The following is an 18,735-nucleotide window of genomic DNA, read 5'->3' on the forward strand; positions in this document are numbered from 1 at the left end:
TTATCTTTACCTTTTTTTAATACCAGTAACTTTAGAAGTTACTTTAGATTTATTGGGTCATTTTTTTAACTTTATACATTTCCTGATTTGATGTGGTTAGTTTATAAATTGATCGATTACCCCCCCCCCCCCCCCCCCCCCCCCCAAAGTAAATTTAACATAACCGTAATCTACAACCTCAAACATAATCTAGCACTACTGTTAATTGTTATACCCTCAGGCATTGTTTCCAATTAATTTAGCCTACATTTTGAGGAAAATCTAAATGTAACTAACTTTTTTTTTTCTTTACAGAAGATTACAAGATGACTTCAATTGAAGAACGGGAGGAGAAAAAAAAGAGGCTAAGGTCCTGAGGAACAAGAGTCAGAACTGTCCGCCAGTAAAAACAATGCAAGGATACACAGATTATCACACAGTATCTGACTAATCTACCGTGGGCAGCTGACTTCATATAATTCCAAGCAGGTGGCAGGGCCGCAGAAGGCAAGGGGTTGTTCTGTCAGTCTAGCTCTTGTAGAGGTGCTGGTGGATCAGGTAGGGCTGGCTTTGACTGTGGTGTACAGCTCGCTGGCCAGGTTCCCCAAAGAGTTCTCTGCCCTGAGTGGCCATGTCTGTCAGTGAGGCAGAAGGAGATACCCCTAGGTTCTTTTTTGGTTGCGAAGATGGAGAAGGAGATGAGCTACTGGATCAAGGGAAGGTCTATGACTGTCTTTACGAACACGTGGAGGAGGACGATGATGACGATGATGAAGAATATGAATCTGTATGTTCTTGGTGTGGTTAGATAATGGGCTGAGCACCATGCTGTAGCTAGAATGCAGTACATTCCTTTAACTGTAGTATGGGTTTAGCTTAACAGAATTCAAAATTTCTTTTGAAAGAAGACATGGGTATGGTGTATATACTGGTAGCTGAGATTCCCAGTTGAAAGAATTATAAAAAGATTAATTGCCTTTTACTGTACATTTTCTGCCTGCAGCCACTAGGTACCTAACATATTAATAAGGAACACAAAATATTAATTTACTTGAAAGCTTTACCTTTTATAGATTACTTTTTAGATTTTAAGAGAAAACTTTGCCTTTAGCTGGCAGATTGCCTGTTATGACCTTGACATCTTTTTGAATGTGAAAAAGCACACCTTTATATTGACTGCAGTACAGATGGCCTAGAAGTCACATTTTGTAGAACTGACACCTAACTAGACTTGACATATAAAATTAGCTTATCTACACCACATTTCACACAACATGCTAATTTTTAATTAAAAATTAATTCATGAATATTTATTTGGGCAAACATTGATCAAATATAGCAGAGTAATTCTCACTAAATGAAAATCAAAGTATCACTAAATAGCATTCCCATAAAATATTTTAAAATGTATTTATTTATATATGTATGTATATTTATTTATTTATTTATTTAGTGTCTACAGAACTGTTTAAGTAAACTATAACTGTATTTAGAGGGAATTATTTAAATTTTCCATAGAGCGTTTTGTTATTTTATTCTAATCCATGTTTTATTCTCTAGCCACCAGAAAGGCAGATTGTGATTGGAATCTGTGCCATGGCAAAGAAATCAAAATCCAAACCCATGAAGGAAATCCTGGAACGCCTTTGCTTATTCAAGTACATCACTGTTGTGATATTTGAAGAAGATGTAATACTGAATGAACCTGTGGAAAACTGGCCGCACTGTGACTGTCTTACTTCCTTTCACTCTAAAGGTAGTATATGTATTCGTTTCATGATGAAACTGAGGATGAAGTGTATTGGAATTTAAAAATTACTGTAAGCTTTTTTTTGAGCTTTTAAAAGACATAATCATGTTTCAAATGTTGATGATTTTCCTCGTTATTGCAGATGCCCTTTTTAATACTGTTTATTGAGAATGAAAGATGTATGTAACAACATTATGAAAGCTTTGTTAGTTTGTATGTTTGTGCCTTGGGAAGACACTTTTAAATTTGGCAGGAAATACATTTTCTAAAAGTCAATTTAGCTTTCAGGGATTAAGCATTTGAAAGTTATGAATTCCAGTCTTATGTACAAACAAATCTGATGCATGAATACTATGTTGGTTATTTATGTACAAGTATGTGTTTTACCAGAATTAATTTAATGTTTACTCTAGTGTATAGATACGATTTAAGGGATGGAAACGTTGTATTTTTCAGCTCTTAGAAATACATTCAAATCCATTTAGACTGGGCATACATTCAGAAAATCTGACCTTGCAACTCTGTATGAACTCTTTGTTGCATTGAATGTTCTGAATGATGGGAGCAATGTTACTTTTGTGTGCTTCATTGTGAGCACAGTTACATGGTGCTTTGAAATATATTAACTACACAACATTACATCAGGAACTACACTTTAAAAAGCAGGGGGTGTTCATGCATATGTCAAAAAAGTGAAATGGTTATTAAAATATTATAATTTTTTTTTTTTAATGCTCACTAACTACATCGTGATGATTTTGTTTGACACTTTGTTGTCTCTCCCTTTCACTCGCACACAGGCTTTCCTTTGGACAAAGCAGTAGCATATTCAAAACTAAGGAACCCATTTGTTATCAATGATCTGGACTTGCAGTATCACATTCAGGACCGGTGAGTTTTAAAACAGAAAAAAAGCTTTTTGGAGAAACCTCTATACTCTGTGCTGTGCTGTAAATGTGAAATTAATAGTTGACCATCTTGGATCACCACCAAAGCTTACACAGCAGTATCTTTGTTTGCTTTTTAGCAGGCAAACTATATTCCTGGCATTCTAACTGTGGCTACCATCACACCACAAAGAAGGATCATAAATCTTAATACTTTTAGCAGGCAAACCAATCTTAACAAAGCATTGATTCTCTGCTCTAAATTTGACTGCTCTAAATATAAACAGGGCAGTGTCTGGCTGAATGCTAAGTTTCTGATTCCTCTATTTGACTGTGTACTGAGAGACTGCTCCTGTTTATGCTGAAATCTCTTCTCTTGCTTAATTAATGATAGCATCTTATTTGCCATGGCTCTGCTAAAAGTATTAGGTTTTTTATTTGTTATGACATCACTTGTGGACGCACAACTCGTGAAGTCACAAGGTCATGGCTAACTTGTGATATAAATCCAGTAACTTCAATTGGCACATAGCATATTATCCTAGGGTCTTTCTGTAAAGCATGATGCCAACCTATTATGGTGTTCATAAAATGTCAGCAAGGGTTAGTAAATGGTTATATATACAATCGATCTGTCTGAAATCCTATGCCAGTCAATGATTGATGTCACAACAAAATTCTATTTAATTTCATTTGTGCTGAAACTGATTGATTGGACTAACACAAACACATACCTAATATCTTGATATATTTAAATTTCCTTTTTCAGTATGTCTTTGGCTATTGCTGGCGTTTGTTCATGCACTTCAGCTGTTCCTCAGTCTTGACCTTGTAAAAGCCCTTTTAAATCCAGGTCAGGGAGCTTTAGCACTCAAATTTAGAATGTGGATTATTTTCTAAAACATGGTGCTGATGAGTAGGGATCTACCTAATTCGTGATTATTGTGAAAATCGGGAAGTTGATGGGGTCACTGCGAAATTCACCTCCTTAGGGGCCAATGTATACCGGGCTAGTATGGAGAGAGAAAAAAAAAAATTAAATGAACTACTGCACACCGCAAGCGACGCAAACTATGTATCTTAATTCTGTAGATAGGCTTCATTTTTTATTATTCCTTTGCCGTCCTGTGTGCATTGCATTTAGGCAAATAAAAAATAAAAATTTAAGTAGAGCCTCACTCATGAGATATGATACATTGGCAGCACATGAAACTAAAGTTAATTGAGAGAGAGCAGTTTATGTAAGCCTTGCCAGTCCTGTCTGCCCATTGAAAACAGTTTAACTCTGTTCCACTTGTGACCTAAGCGAGATTTGAACACAGTCATTCATTGAAAAGGGAAACAACCGAGTCACCTCAAACTTTCACTACTTTTTTTTATTAATTAAATGGTACAGCAGTACACTCTTATGGGCAGACAAATACTGTTGACCCAGTTTTTCTCCCATGAGGTATTTTATTTTTAGAAGTGAATGACCTGTCCTTTTACGAATCACACAGACATTTTTGTCCAAAGAAATATGTAGCATAATCCTTAGTCTTTTGATACTTTACCCTTCTCATTTAAAATGACATTCATTTTGAAGATCTGTAGTTGCGGGGGTGATGAAACATTTTCTGCAGATTGTGACTGCTCATTGTATTTTGTTAATTTTAGGAGAGAAGTATACCGTATTTTAAAGGAGGAGGGAATCTTGCTTCCACGTTATGCTGTTCTAAATCGTGATCCTGACAAACCTGAAGGTAATACTTTGGAAAATCTGCTGTAATATAAAAAACATATCCTCGGTTTTGTATACAAAGGGCAAAATGCACAAAAGGGAGTTACAAATAGGTGTTTTTGTAATTTCAAGAATTATGCTGAATTTTTAGATTAAGTTGATTTGCTATATGTTTGTTAAAGACATTTCTATAATTAATGGATTCCAGGTATACCTCTTGGGTTTTTGTCGGGTATTATTCATTCTGTTTATAACCACAGTAGCCTTATGCCATAAACCTTGCAGCAGGGGACTCTTCCAATAATCTGCCAGTACTCACTCATTTTTAGTTTGCAATTCTGAGAATTTCAGACTATACTGGCTGCACCCTCTGTTGATCACATTGGTCATATGCTATCAAACTGAAATAACAAGACAACTTACTAGCACCAAAATAGCCACATTAATTGCTGAAAATGTTTTACACCAGTCATCAGTCTGCCACCAAGCAAACTGGAATAATTATGGTGTGTGGGTCTGTGTGTGATTTTTATTTTTAACCATTATGTTTAGAAATACTATGAGAAATATAACAAATTAAATGACAACATTTGTATTCAAAAAGAGTTATAATCAGAATGTTTGGTATGGATTTTGTTTGTGTCTGTATGTCCAGAAAAACTGATTTAAACTTGCTAATGAGTTCTTTAGCAGAAGCTGTTGTGTGTTTTCATATTCTGTAAACTGTTTGTCACTCTAGCGTTTTCACATGTTTCTAGAACCGCATATCCGCTTACATTTTTCATGCATCTAGAGAAGTGCTTATTCAATTGTGATGGAACTTCTGAAAATTCTTTAGCACAAGTTATTGTATCAGAGTGTAGAAGTGAATGGATGCATACACTTTCAAACGCATACGATTTCTACACATTTAGCCATAAATTTATTTTTTGCTTGGATCTTTCTGCTGTATATGTTTTAGTTATTAGTCCATGTGTATTCAAAGCCATTATCAAGTTTACCTTGTTTTCATCATGCAACTGCTCTCATATAGTGTTTTTTTTTTTTTTTATCTTATTATACTGATGACTGATGTGATTCTGTTCACCAACTCTTGCCAGCAAAACTCTGGTGGAAAAGGGACAATTATTTAATTTTAGGTTACAGATCATCGATGTACAACAAGCAGTCTCACATTATTACAGAGTGCAACTTGGTGGAGGGAGAGGACCACGTGGAGGTGAATGGAGAGGTTTTCCAGAAACCATTTGTGGAGAAGCCAGTGAGTGCCGAAGACCACAACGTATACATTTACTACCCAACATCAGCTGGAGGGGGGAGCCAGAGGCTTTTTCGCAAGGTTTGAAATCTTAAAATGAAATGTTATTTTTGTGTTTCTCTGTCTTTCAAATCTTTCTCGCTCTTGTTTTTTTCACTTGTTTTTTCCCCTGTTTTTCCATTAGCAACTAAATTGATCTAAATGTTAATTGTTATTGTTAAATTTAAGACAAAGTGCCTGAATAATGTTTCACCTGCTATACATACACAGGTGTTCGTTTATGATACAAATACATTGTAATGGTCAAAATGGCCACTTAATATAGGCCCTGTTAACGTTGCTATATGAAAATGTGATTTCTTCACATTTTATGTATATTTTTAATTTATTTTAAAAACATTTTGAAATAATTTGTTTACTTTTATTGTAGGATTAAGTATATAAGTATAGATTGTAACCAGGGTATGACATGCTGGCTTTGATGGTACTAGTCTTACTTTAAAAAATGTTTTTTTTTCAGATTGGTAGCAGAAGTAGTGTGTATTCTCCAGAGAGTAATGTCAGAAAAACTGGATCCTACATATATGAAGAGTTTATGCCCACCGATGGCACTGACGTAAAGGTATGAAGATCTTAAGCCTTAGCTATTTTCAGATCAATAAAGTAATCACAAGGAATTAATTACACAGATTAAACTCTTACCTTTTCTAGAGGAATGGAAACTATGTAAATGCAGTACCCCCCCTCAAAGTAATAACTCACAACAACAAAAAATGAGGTTCACAAAATCAACAGATTTATTATGGTTAGTGTGACAAAGCGGAAGCCCTGCCTGTAAATTTTTGGTTTGGCTGTGGGTTTATAAATACAGTTTGTATTATCTTGAATTTAAGTTTGGCAGGGATGGGGTTAATTCCATCCCTGCTCCAGCGACCCACCTCAGGATGTGGGTCGACACGCTTTGACCCGGGTTGAGCGAGAGAAAATGCATGACGACTGTTCTTAAGCTGACAAAATATCAAATAGCCACGCGTGCATGAAGGTTTCACTTCCGCAAGGAACGTTTTTGTTGATTTTGTTTAGACATATTTGTGTTGCTTGAGACACACACCATGAGCTAGATTGCAGCAGGGATGAAGAAACATTTGCTCTAATTAACATTTAGGCCGGCGGTTCAATCCAGAGAAGCTTGGATGGAAGCGTCGGATGGATGGAAGTGCGTATCAATGCTTCCGGGGCATTGATACGCATTGATACGCACGTTGTGTACTTGTGTCTGTCACCCAGGTCAACCCTGCTTTATCAAAAGCAGTGTGAAATCGCGTAGCCGACCCGCATGACACCGGGTCCTGACCTGGGTAGGTTTAGCCACAGGTAGAGCATGCCAGTGTGACAGGGGCTTAAGATACACAGTGATAGCATTGCTTGGGAGATTGATTTCTTGTATTTTGTTTAACCCTTTTACTTTGGTCCTTGTACCTTGTTTATTTATTCCTGCGTTTGTTTGTTTTTTGTAAATAAACCACTTTAAACCACATCTTCATGCCTCCGAGTCTCCCTCCTGGGGGTAAATAGCCTTGCCCGGGACGCTACCCTTTCACAATAAACCCTTTGTGAACTCCTAAAATGTCTAGATAGTTTGTAGTGCTTTCTTGTTTGAAATGCAAAAGTTAAAATGCCCTTGAGCAGAAATATTTTAACTTTTTGTCCCTGCCTGACCTTTTCTAGACGGCTGTCGTGCTTCAGTGGATGCGCTCCTGCTGTTATCGTGTCACAAGTTTGTTTAGATTCTCTTCTGATGCTGTGATTTGTTTTTGAACAAGGTTTACACTGTGGGCCCTGACTACGCTCATGCTGAGGCTCGCAAGTCACCTGCGCTCGATGGTAAGGTGGAACGAGATAGTGAAGGGAAAGAGGTTAGATACCCAGTCATCTTGAATGCCAGAGAGAAGCTGATTGCCTGGAAAGTCTGCCTTGCTTTTAAGGTAATGAGGGTCATACTGTAGGACTGTAAACTCTGAGCAGCTGCCTGCTGCTATTTTTACAAAACACAGCTATGTCTGACAGATTTCATACAGTAGACCAGCATGCTACTGAGCTTCAAAGGTTCAAATCAGCTACTATAAAGAATAAGGTTTATTTTACCTCAGATACCTGTTTTATGTTCATTAAATGTCAATTGCTCTATTTTGATGTAAGTGTATATTTTCATAAAGAAATTAAATCATTTTCATGATTTAAAACTTACAAAAAACTATTGGTATTCAGAACAATAGTTTAACTGCTTCTTACAGCAATTTGTTTCTTGCTAGTTTTATACCGTCACAAATTTGTTTTGTGCTTTTCAGAAAATTTGTACTTGCTTCAAAACATGGCCTATCAGTTTGGAATAAACTGATATATATATATATATATATACACGTACAGTAATTGTCATTAAACCGATGAAGGAGGATTATTTTTATTTTGTCTGATTTTAAAGAAATGTTACCATTATAATCCAATCCAACCTGCCGCCTTGTAAAACTAGGAACATAAAATTGTATGCACATTTTATTTTTGTTCTGTGACACTAACAAGTGTATCAATCAGAGACGGTCAATGACTCTGCCACCAGCTGTATACTAATGTACCCTGCTTATTAACTTTGTGGATCTGAAATCCTATCCATGCATCTCTTGTTATAATGATTGAGTAGTTTGTTTTAGTTACTACATTTTGCTTTGTTGACAGCAAACTGTTTGTGGCTTTGACTTATTGCGTGCTAATGGGCAGTCGTATGTCTGTGACGTCAATGGCTTCAGCTTTGTGAAAAACTCCATGAAGTACTATGATGACTGCGCAAAAATTTTAGGGTAAGAGTCTGCATCATTTATTTCAACTTCAAAATAAAATTTAAAACATCATGGTCCATCTCGCCCTCTAGTTAGGGTCACCAGTTTAGGGTGAGCCCAAACTGGAACACTGAGAGTATTTTTGTATGATCTAATAAGCAGTGAATCTAAATCCAAATGCTTGTAACTTAAACTCATAAAATGTCACACGTCAGTATTTTTCCACAGCATTTTTATGTGTTTAGAAATACTGAAATAAACAAATTCAATGACAAACATTTTGATGAGAAATCTTTTTCAGTGTCTGCCAAAACATTGAGTTTCTTTCAGTATTTCTTAATTCAGCACTAGTGTTTTATGTAGTGGTGTTAATTTGTGGTCATTGGATAACACCTTGGGGCAGACAACAGGAATATTAATATAGTGGGAAGCAGTATTTAGATCTGACTGCTTTTTAGATAATTGTGTTTGTAGTAGCAAGATAATTGTTCATTCTGATTTAGACATGTGTGTTTAATGTCTTGATTGAGGGAGAAGCATACACTAGGTTGACATTTATAACCACCAAGTACCTTTTAAAAGGAGAACATGTTTGCATTGCAAAACTCTTTCCTCATTTGCACTCATATCATATCTGAATTTGAAGTGGATTCTACATTTTCATTGTTTGAATACTCTTTCAAATCTTCAGTTGGTGTATGATTCAACTTTAATACAGCAGGTAGTAATGAGCTTAAAAAAAACTAGTACTAAAACAAATTTTATATGGTTTTTAAAATGATAAAAGTTCTTCACCATGTACCGGTAGTTTTTTATATGCTTTCAATGAATGTATGAAAATAAACTCCTAAGATTTGCTAAATGGATTTCATTGGTTTAAAACTTTTTGTAGTTGAGATGGGAGACTTCTTAGTGGTTTGCAAAAAGCTTTTGTCAAAAAAATGATATAATGATATTATCTGAGGTGTTTAAAGTAAGGAAATGTTATTGCAAATCATGTTGGTTTGTGAAAGGGTGTGGGTAATTCACTAAGACACAGGAGTCAGAAGTTTTATTTGAAACGCCACTTTGGCACACTGTTTTATTTTAAAGCACAAGAGGGCGCCCTTGTCCAGTGGCTGCTATACCGAAAAATGGTATTTGGTGACAGGCAGTGATTACCAACAATGGTAGTATTATATACACAGTTCGTGTAGCACACACAGGTGCTGGAAATAATCATCAAAACAGAAGATGAAAGAAAGAGAAAATAAACACTGTTAATGGAACTACAAAATAAAGGTGTGGAAATGAAACTGCGAATCGGTGCTTCCCCTAACTCTGGAAGCCCTGAATAAGAGTCACTGTTCTAACTCACTGTGCGACTGCTTAGCTCCCTCTGTTTATTCTTAACTTTCAACCTGTTGCCGGCTCAGACAGTACTGGACAGACTCCAGGTAAAACAATTCTTTATTTCTTCATTCTCGAAGCCACGCTCCTTCAGTGTATCTTGTGTTCTCTCGGCTTGCTCTGCCCAGCGTACAGAGCTCCGCTGCACACCGTCAGAATTCAGCAATCCTCCAGGCACACTCCTGTCAATACACTTCCTACACGAGAGAGGAGGATACAGAACATTGGCTCTTTAATTGGCTGTCAATCCCACACGGCTCCACTTTCCAGCCAATCACAGACTGCCAGCCGACACCCCTCCAGCTGGCCTTTGCGTCAACACCATGATTGACAAGTGGAGCCCTACAGGGTTTTCCGTTTCTGTTTTTCGAAATATTTTTTTTTAAGTTTGAGCGCAGCCAGGTTCATAACAGTATTTTCTCTACTAAAGATCATTACAATAGGATTCTAGGTAGTTTTCCCACAAGGGCTTTTTGCATCATCAATGTGAGACTAAAGGAAAGAGGCTGAATTAATTTGATTATTAGGGCTGGTTCATATTTCAGAATTACTCATCCACACTCTTGCCACATGTGTCTTTTTAGGAAAGTACAGCCTTTTCTCATGCGTCTGTGACATGGAATCGCTGTCTGCTCCTGATGTATCGCATTCATCAGTGACAGAAGTATGAACCAACCCTAAGTCTTTCCTTCAACACCTGTGCTAGCTTCCATGTAAAAGAAAAAAAAAAGAAAAAACACACCAGACTTGTTGCATCTAATTAGCAGCAACTGTTAACTAGTCCATCATAACTCAATTTTCAGCAAGGAAGATAGCACAAGTGTCTGACCTTCAGTTTCACATTGATGATGCAAAAAGCCTTTAGTAGAGAACATATTGCAATGAACCATGCTGAGCTCAAAGGTTCAAGCATGGGATGAAAAATAGCAACAAAATAAGAATTGGAAACCAAATACGACCAATGATATCTGGTGGAGAGATGTATGTAATTGTGTACACTCTCTTTGACCCTACCTTTTAATGCTTGGCTTTAAGGGGAAAGTCTGTTTCCACCAGAGGGAGCTGCTTCTGTTAAAAAATAATAAGAAAAATATGGACTGTCATAAAATTAATTTTACTTTAGGGAGAGAAATTCTCCTACAAAATTCAAATAATCTAATTCATATTAAAATATGGGATGGTATATTTGAATATTTAATATTTGTCAGTGTTCCAATTTCGCCATGCGTGATATCATGTAGTTTTCTTAAAATGGGTTTACAAGAAGTTTTTAGGTTGTGTTGAAGAACCACAAGTGTGGCCTGCCTTATTTGGGCACCAGAAAAATTATTTTAAAAAAAGCAAGGGAAACAAAACAAAAACCCAGACATACCATTACACATATACCAAAAAGTAGATCACCTACATATACGTTATATAGACAGATTGACAGATTCCTTCAGCTACCTGAAGATTCTGATACTCTGTATAAACGTATACCCAAACCAAGGTTCATCACAATTCAATAAGCACCTCTCTTAATAGATAAAATATATTGGAAATTAATGCATTCAGACAGATACAGCCTCCATATACCCACTGTTGGTGGTCTCGTCTGTAGTCTACAATCCAAATGGAGACATTGTATTCATACCTTGCTCAGCAATGTGGATTAGGTGTTCATTTAACAAAACAGTTACTGACATTAGGAATCAGGTATTCAACAGTGTACCAAATTTAGATGGCATCAAACTGTGCTACTTTTACCTTCGGTCCCACTACACCAGTCCAATTTTTTTTGCATTTTTCTTTGATTAGGAGCTGGCTAATACAGTTAAGAAGATGAAATCCACTACATGTTTGTTAGATCCTGTCCCTACTCCACTTTTTTCAAAGACCACAGCATTAAATACTGTTATTTATTAAATATTGTTTAAGACTGCAAAAGTAAAACCACTGCTCAAGAAAGCTACCTTAGATCACAATGTTCTTAATAGCTACAGGCCTATTTCAAATCTTCCATTTCTGTCTAAAGTTTTAGAAAGAGTAGTTGCCGAGCAGCTTAACACACTGCTTGCAGTTCATAACATATATGAGAAATTTCAGTCTGGGTTTTGGCATGAGGCAGCACTTATTAATAATGTGTTGTAGTCCTCTGACACGGGCACACCTTCGGTTCTTATACTATTAGATTTAAGTGCTGCATTTGACACTCTTAAGCATTCTGTTTTAATTGATTGCCTTGACAATCTGGTAGGATTGTCAGGTTGTGTTCTGTCTTGGTTTCGATCCTATCTCTCGAACAGGATGCAATTTGTTAAAATAGAGGAGACCTCTTTTTTTTTTTTTTTTGTCGAAGATTACATGCAGGGTCCCACAGGGCTCAATACTTGGACCAACTCTGTTTTCTTTGTATATGCTGCCTCTGGCAATATTATTTGCAGCTATGGGGTTAATTTTCATTGTTGCTCTGGTGATACAGAGCTATATTTATCCCTGAAATAGGGTGACGCCACGGCTGTAATTATTTTGAGCACCTGTCTGGCTAACATAAAAGAATTGATGTTTGAACACTTTAACGCTTAATGATAAAACAGAAGTGATGATTCTGGGATCTCAGAAGCAACAAAGCAATATGTCTCATTTACTCCGTGGTGGCTTCTCTTTTTTGAACTTACAGATGAAATGAGAAATTTAGCTGTGATCTTTGACCCAATGGTTTTTTTTTTTTTTTTTTTTTGAGACACACATCAGGAATATTACAAATATGTATTTTTATCAAGAAATATTGCCAAATTGAGAAGTATTCTTTCCCACTCAGATACTGAGAGATTGATGCATGTTTTTTTATCTTCTAGAGTTTATTATTGTAATGCCCTATTCTGTGGTATTCATAGTCGTGTTATATCTGCAACTTACGCAAAATGCTGCAACTAGAATTTTAATTAAGAGACCAGATCGCATTACTCCTGTGCTAACATCTTTGTACTGGCTTCCAGTCTGATTCAAGACAGATTTGAATGTGTTGCTTTTAACTTATAAGACATTAAATGGCCTTGCACCATCGTATTTAAATTATCTTTTAATACTGTATATTCCTAGACGCCCACTCAAATCACAGAATGCCAGGTTGCTTACTGTCCCACAAATTAAATTAAAAAAAAAAAAACACAGGTGGTAGACCCCCTCAGTTATAGGGCCCCAAGCTCTGGAATTATCTGCCTAGCTCTATAAGAGAAGCACCAAGTGTCACTGCTTTTAAAACCAGATTAAAAACACACTTTTATAATGAAGTGTTTTTATGCTAAAAACATGTTCCTTTTATTCTTTGCCTTGTTTTGCTGTTCTATGCATTTTTTCTTCTGTTTTTCTCGTGCTTTTCTTGCTTTCTCTTATTCATATTTGTCGATGTTTGTTTATTCACGTGAAGCGCCATGCGTCAGTTTTTATCGTGACAGGCGCTATATTAAACCTATGGTATGGCTTTCGAACTCGTTGCCATGCAAAAAAAAAACCTAGGTTTTACTCGGTATGCACAGCTTTGAAGTGTGAAAAGGTAATTTACCCGTACCATGTTTTGTAGATGCATTGTGTAAATTAACAGTAAAATCAGTACAGAATTGTATGTGTTTTACCACATAAATAGGCTGTAGGTGGACCCTGTATAACCTCACCTGATTGTACATTGTTCTTGAGCTGTTTATGATTTACCAAAGCAACTGCACTGGTGCTTTAGGTTTTCATCACTTAAATAAGTTACTGTACCAAATTAAAGAAAGATGAAAAGAACAGAAAGCCATGTTAGAGCTGTTTAAAGGAAGCAGCGGCTTTAACATATCAATTAACTGAAAAGCCGATTTTGAGTTTAGTGTTCAACAAAGCAGTAATTAATTGCAGTCATTTTCCAAATGTGTGAACATGACGTTAATGCATTTATACTGGAGAGAATATTATGTGTGTGTGTGTGTGTGTGTGTCTATACAATATATAATGTATATGTGCTACTGTTCTGTATATTTATTAGCTCATTTGGATTGTGTTGCTTTTCATCTGTTGACAATATGTTATCCCTTTCCTGTTCAATATAAAGTGTTTATTATCTGCTGTTAAAGAAATGGCTTTTAGGCTTGCTGACGTATCTTCTGTTTCCATGGTTCCTTCCCCACGGTAACACTTAAAAGCTGGCTCCTGGCAGCTATGTACCAATTGTGGAGAAGGACTCTAGTCTCTTGAATGGGTCTTTTTTTGTGGATTACTATACTGCATGTTGTGGAAGTGGTTTTTTCATGGTAGTGAAACCGGCCACGGTAGTCCTGAACTATTGAACTGTTGTCCGGTTTTGATGAACCTCTGCATGGGAGTATGTAATAATATTATTTTTCAGCATTCTAAGAATGCATGTTACAGTGACCTGCTGCCAGTATAATGATAACAAGCAAGTCGGTGACATTCTTCCCTTGTCTCACTGTAAATTCAGATATTAGAGGAGGCGGTAATGTGAAAAAGTAGATCACCTACATATACGTTATGTAGACAGACTGACAGATTCCTTCAACTACCTCAAGATTCTGATACTCTGTATAAACGTATACCCAGCAGTCCAGATAAGCTGCGTACCTGCCTTTTATGCATAAAAAAAATCAGAAATGCGCACTAAATTTAAATTTCATGCGTAAAAATACTAGTTCTGGGACCAACACAGGATTTTCATGTTCGGGTATTCACTCACAATTTAAATGTTCGTTTGAATATTCTTTCATTTTTCAAAAGGTAATAAAGCCATTGCTCTAAATTCCTGAAATAAATAGTATATAAAGTTGACCAAACATTGTATTTATTTTTTTTCATTTTTTTTCATTTTTTCACAGTAAACAGTGGCCATCGACACGTTTTCATGAAGTAATAACATGAGGTTTACTTGTGCCTTTTTGTAGCTGAACAAGCAAACGAAAACTGAAATGCAACTTTATACACTTCAAATAAAACAAACGTGGAAATGGCATTGTAAAGTGAAGGGAAAAAAAACTCACCGTTTTGGTTCTTGTTTATTACATTCCACACAACAGAAAGTCACAACAATATATATATATATAGATATATATATATATATATATATATATATATATATATATATATATATATATATACATACAGTCTACAGTCTTGAAATGTATTTTTGTTTACGACTGTAAGTCGCCCTGGATAAGGGCATCTGCAGTGTTAATCAAAAACAAAACAGTTGAAACGCAAAACATTCTTCAGAATAGCTGCAATACTTTATTATTAAAATCCTAATCACCAAGACCCTATGTGGGACTTGAAACAAAGTCTTTTGTCAACGTTTCAGCCTTTTTCAAGATAACTAACAAACAAACATTTCAGAGTTCAATACATTTTAAATCCTTTCAGATGCCAATCAGGGAACGTCCTATTTATCCACTTAATTATACAAGTCTCTTAACAGATATTTTCATTTTCTTTTTTTTTTTTTTTTTTTTTAAGAGATCAGTTTGTTTCTTTTTATTACAAACATGTTCATTATTCTTCATTAAGTGAACCAAATGCATAACAAAATTGATCTTAGAATACAATAGCATATACAAATAATCTTAGAATACAAGAGCATATACAAATAAGGTACTCATTTCAATTAAGATGCCACACACTCAGTTATCACAAACCTGAACGGCTAAATCATATAAATCAAGATAGTAATTACCTCCATGTAATCATAATAAGTGAGGTTTAGAGGACAATTCATTGTTTGAGTCTTTTTATTGTTTGAATGTTTAGATTCACGACGTATCTGATAACATTTCAGCTTGATACACACATCTAATAAATGATAAATACAGTAATAAGCATCATACAAGGCAAATAATCAGTCATTTCAAAAAAAGGGTTAAAATTAGAGGGTAAGTTACTCCCAGACCTAAAACCTTATCTGGAGCTTCGTATACCCAGACCAAGGTTCATCACAATTGAATAAGCACCTCTCTTGATATATAAAATAGATTGGAACGTAATGCATTCAGACAGAGACAGCCTCCATATACCCACTGCTGGTGGCCTTGTCTGCAGTCTACAATCCAAACGGAGACATTGTATTCATACCCTGCACAGCAATGTGGATTAGGTGTTCATTTAAGTTACTATTCATGGCCACGTGCCATAAATAAAAGTGCACATATGTTCTCAAGCCATATCATCATTGTGCTTAAACAGTCTTGCAAAACATTTTTGGTAACAGAAGATACATTAAGCATCCCTGTGAGGGGGGTTTGTATGAATTAGCAAATCCACCTCCTCCAGTGCTAATGTCTTGTAAACCATTTCAGCTGCCAACTTCAATTATGGAAACTCTTTTCAATCATGTACCAACCCATCCCTTGAGGGCTGCCATAGTAGGGTCATGTGACTTTTTCTGGTTTCAAGATGATAAAGACCTAATATTTCGAGATATTGGTGTTATAGTCGGTAGCCGGCTGTAATTTGAGATTCTCTCTGTCAAGTTCGAACATGGGTGTTGTACAAGATAAATGAACCTCTTTGTGCCAGTATTTTTGCAGAGCTGCGACTGGCAGTGTCAAAGCCTCATATCTTGAGAAACCGTTTGAGGTTGTGACTTCATATTTGCAGGGTTTTATAAACCCTGCCTGATGAAAGTGTTTGTGACCATGACAATGATATTGTAAGGTTTGCGGTCCTCAGGACTTCAGGTTTATTCTGTGTAGATGTTTGGTACATAGCGGCATTCTTTGAGTTTCTTGGTTCCATTGCCGGTGTTCATGATACAGATCACATGCTTCACATGGGGTCTTTTATAGTTGCTACATGGTTGCATTCCATGATTATCTCAGGCGCTGTCCATTGAGCATTAACTGTTTCAGTGCTACATTCTTTTGACCTCTGACCAGGTAATGATACAGACATTGTTTATGGTTATCTTTATAAAGTTCCATGGTGGTGTTCAGTAGAAATGGACCTTTTAAATGCCACATTATATTTAACCTGTGAATATTACAGTGATAGATCTTTTTCACATTTCCATTTAACTTCATGATTACAAACCAATTTGATATGACGTGACCCTTGGATTATGCTACCAGGGATGCTTAAGTTTATCTATTACAGTATTTTGTATGTTTTATCTTAAACAATATATTACTTTATATTAAAGTGTATGCTATTTCCTAAACACTTTAATTGTGTGTGTGTGTGTGTATATAATTTATTCTTTGAATGTAATATATATATTTTTTTGTTTTCTTGATTTTTCTCCAGAAATATCATAATGAGAGAACTGGCTCCACTTTTTCAAATCCCTTGGTCAATCCCACTGGAGGCTGAAGATATTCCTATTGTACCAACAACCTCTGGCACCATGTATGAAAATCTGAAAGTGTTTTCTTTTTAAACACCCTTTAAGGTTTTTTACCCAGTTGCATAAATTTAAATTTTTTCATGTATTTTTTTTTTCTTGCTCCTTGAACATATTCAGCCATTATTTATTAACTATGGGAAGTTGTCTCTGAGCAAAAAAATATATATATAGATAGATAGATAGATAGATAGATATGTATATATACAGTACTGTGCAAAAGTTTTAGGCAGGTGTGAAAAAATGCTGTAAAGTAAGAATGCTTTCAAAAATAGACATGTTAATAGTTTATATTTATCAATTAACAAAATGCAAAGTGAGTGAACAGAAGAAAAATCTACATCAAATCAATATTTGGTGTGACCACCCTTTGCCTTCAAAACAGCATCAATTCTTCTAGGTACACTTGCACACAGTTCTTGAAGGAACTCGGCAGGTAGGTTGGCCCAAACATCTTGGAGAACTAACCACAGTTCTTCTGTGGATTTAGGCAGCCTTAGTTGCTTCTCTCTCTTCATGTAATCTCAGACAGACTCGATGATGTTGAGATCAGGGCTCTGTGGGGGCCATACCATCACTTCCAAGACTCCTTGTTCTTCTTTACGCTGAAGATAGTTCTTAATGACTTTCGCTGTATGTTTGGGGTCGTTGTCATGCTGCAGAATAAATTTGGGGCCAGTCAGATGCCTCCCTGATGGTATTGCATGATGGATAAGTATCTGCCTGTACTTCTCAGCATTGAGGAGACCATTAATTCTGACCAAATCCCCAACTCCATTTGCAGAAATGCAGCCCCAAACTTGCAAGGAACCTCCACCATGCTTCACTGTTGCCTGCAGACACTCATTCGTGTACCGCTCTCCAGCCCTTCGGCGAACAAACTGCCTTCTGCTACAGCCAAATATTTCACATTTTGACTCATCAGTCCAGAGCACCTGCTGCCATTTTTCTGCACCCCAGTTCCTGTGTTTTCGTGCATAGTTGAGTCGCTTGGTCTTGTTTCCACGTCGGAGGTGTGGCTTTTTGGCCGCAAGTCTTCCATGAAGGCCATTTCTGACCAGACTTCTCCGGACAGTAGATGGGTGTACCAGGGTCCCACTGTTTTCTGCCAATTCTGAGCTGATGGCACTGCTGGACATCTTCCGATTGCGAAGGGAAGTAAGCATGATCTGTCTTTCATCTGCTGCAGTAAGTTTCCTTGGCCGACCACTGCGTCTACGGTCCTCAACGTTGCCAGTTTCTTTGTGCTTCTTCAAAAGAGCTTGGACAGCACATCTGGAAACCCCTGTCTGCCTTGAAATTTCTGCCTGGGAGAGACCTTGCTGATGCAGTATAACTACCTTGTGTCTTGTTGCTGTGCTCAGTCTTGCCATGGTGTATGACTTTTGACAGTAAACTGTCTTCAGCAACCTCACCTTGTTAGCTGAGTTTGGCTGTTCCTCACCCAGTTTTATTCCTCCTACACAGCTGTTTCTGTTTCAGTTAATGATTGTGTTTCAACCTACATATTGAATTGATGATCATTAGCACCTGTTTGGTATAATTGTTTAATCATACA

The 18,735-nt window shown here is 36.5% G+C and overlaps 1 protein-coding gene across 13 annotated transcripts in view; it reads left to right on the forward strand.

Annotated features, from left to right (window-relative positions):
- The window catches only part of LOC131698785 (inositol hexakisphosphate and diphosphoinositol-pentakisphosphate kinase 2), a 50,167-nt gene that overhangs the window by 7,655 nt on the left and 23,777 nt on the right, over nucleotides 1–18,735 (forward strand). For all 13 annotated transcript variants that reach the window (XM_058992906.1, XM_058992891.1, XM_058992883.1 and 10 more), the window contains 9 exons: nucleotides 295–766; nucleotides 1,540–1,735; nucleotides 2,530–2,620; nucleotides 4,273–4,358; nucleotides 5,521–5,675; nucleotides 6,115–6,216; nucleotides 7,418–7,579; nucleotides 8,328–8,449; nucleotides 17,081–17,182. In XM_058992906.1, coding sequence (XP_058848889.1) covers nucleotides 611–766; nucleotides 1,540–1,735; nucleotides 2,530–2,620; nucleotides 4,273–4,358; nucleotides 5,521–5,675; nucleotides 6,115–6,216; nucleotides 7,418–7,579; nucleotides 8,328–8,449; nucleotides 17,081–17,182 — 1,172 coding nt within the window. In that variant the 5' untranslated portion in view covers nucleotides 295–610. The remainder of the gene's footprint in view (nucleotides 1–294; nucleotides 767–1,539; nucleotides 1,736–2,529; nucleotides 2,621–4,272; nucleotides 4,359–5,520; nucleotides 5,676–6,114; nucleotides 6,217–7,417; nucleotides 7,580–8,327; nucleotides 8,450–17,080; nucleotides 17,183–18,735) is intronic.

This window comes from Acipenser ruthenus, chromosome 2 (genome assembly GCF_902713425.1).
Source record: "Acipenser ruthenus chromosome 2, fAciRut3.2 maternal haplotype, whole genome shotgun sequence".
Lineage (NCBI taxonomy): Eukaryota > Metazoa > Chordata > Actinopteri > Acipenseriformes > Acipenseridae > Acipenser > Acipenser ruthenus.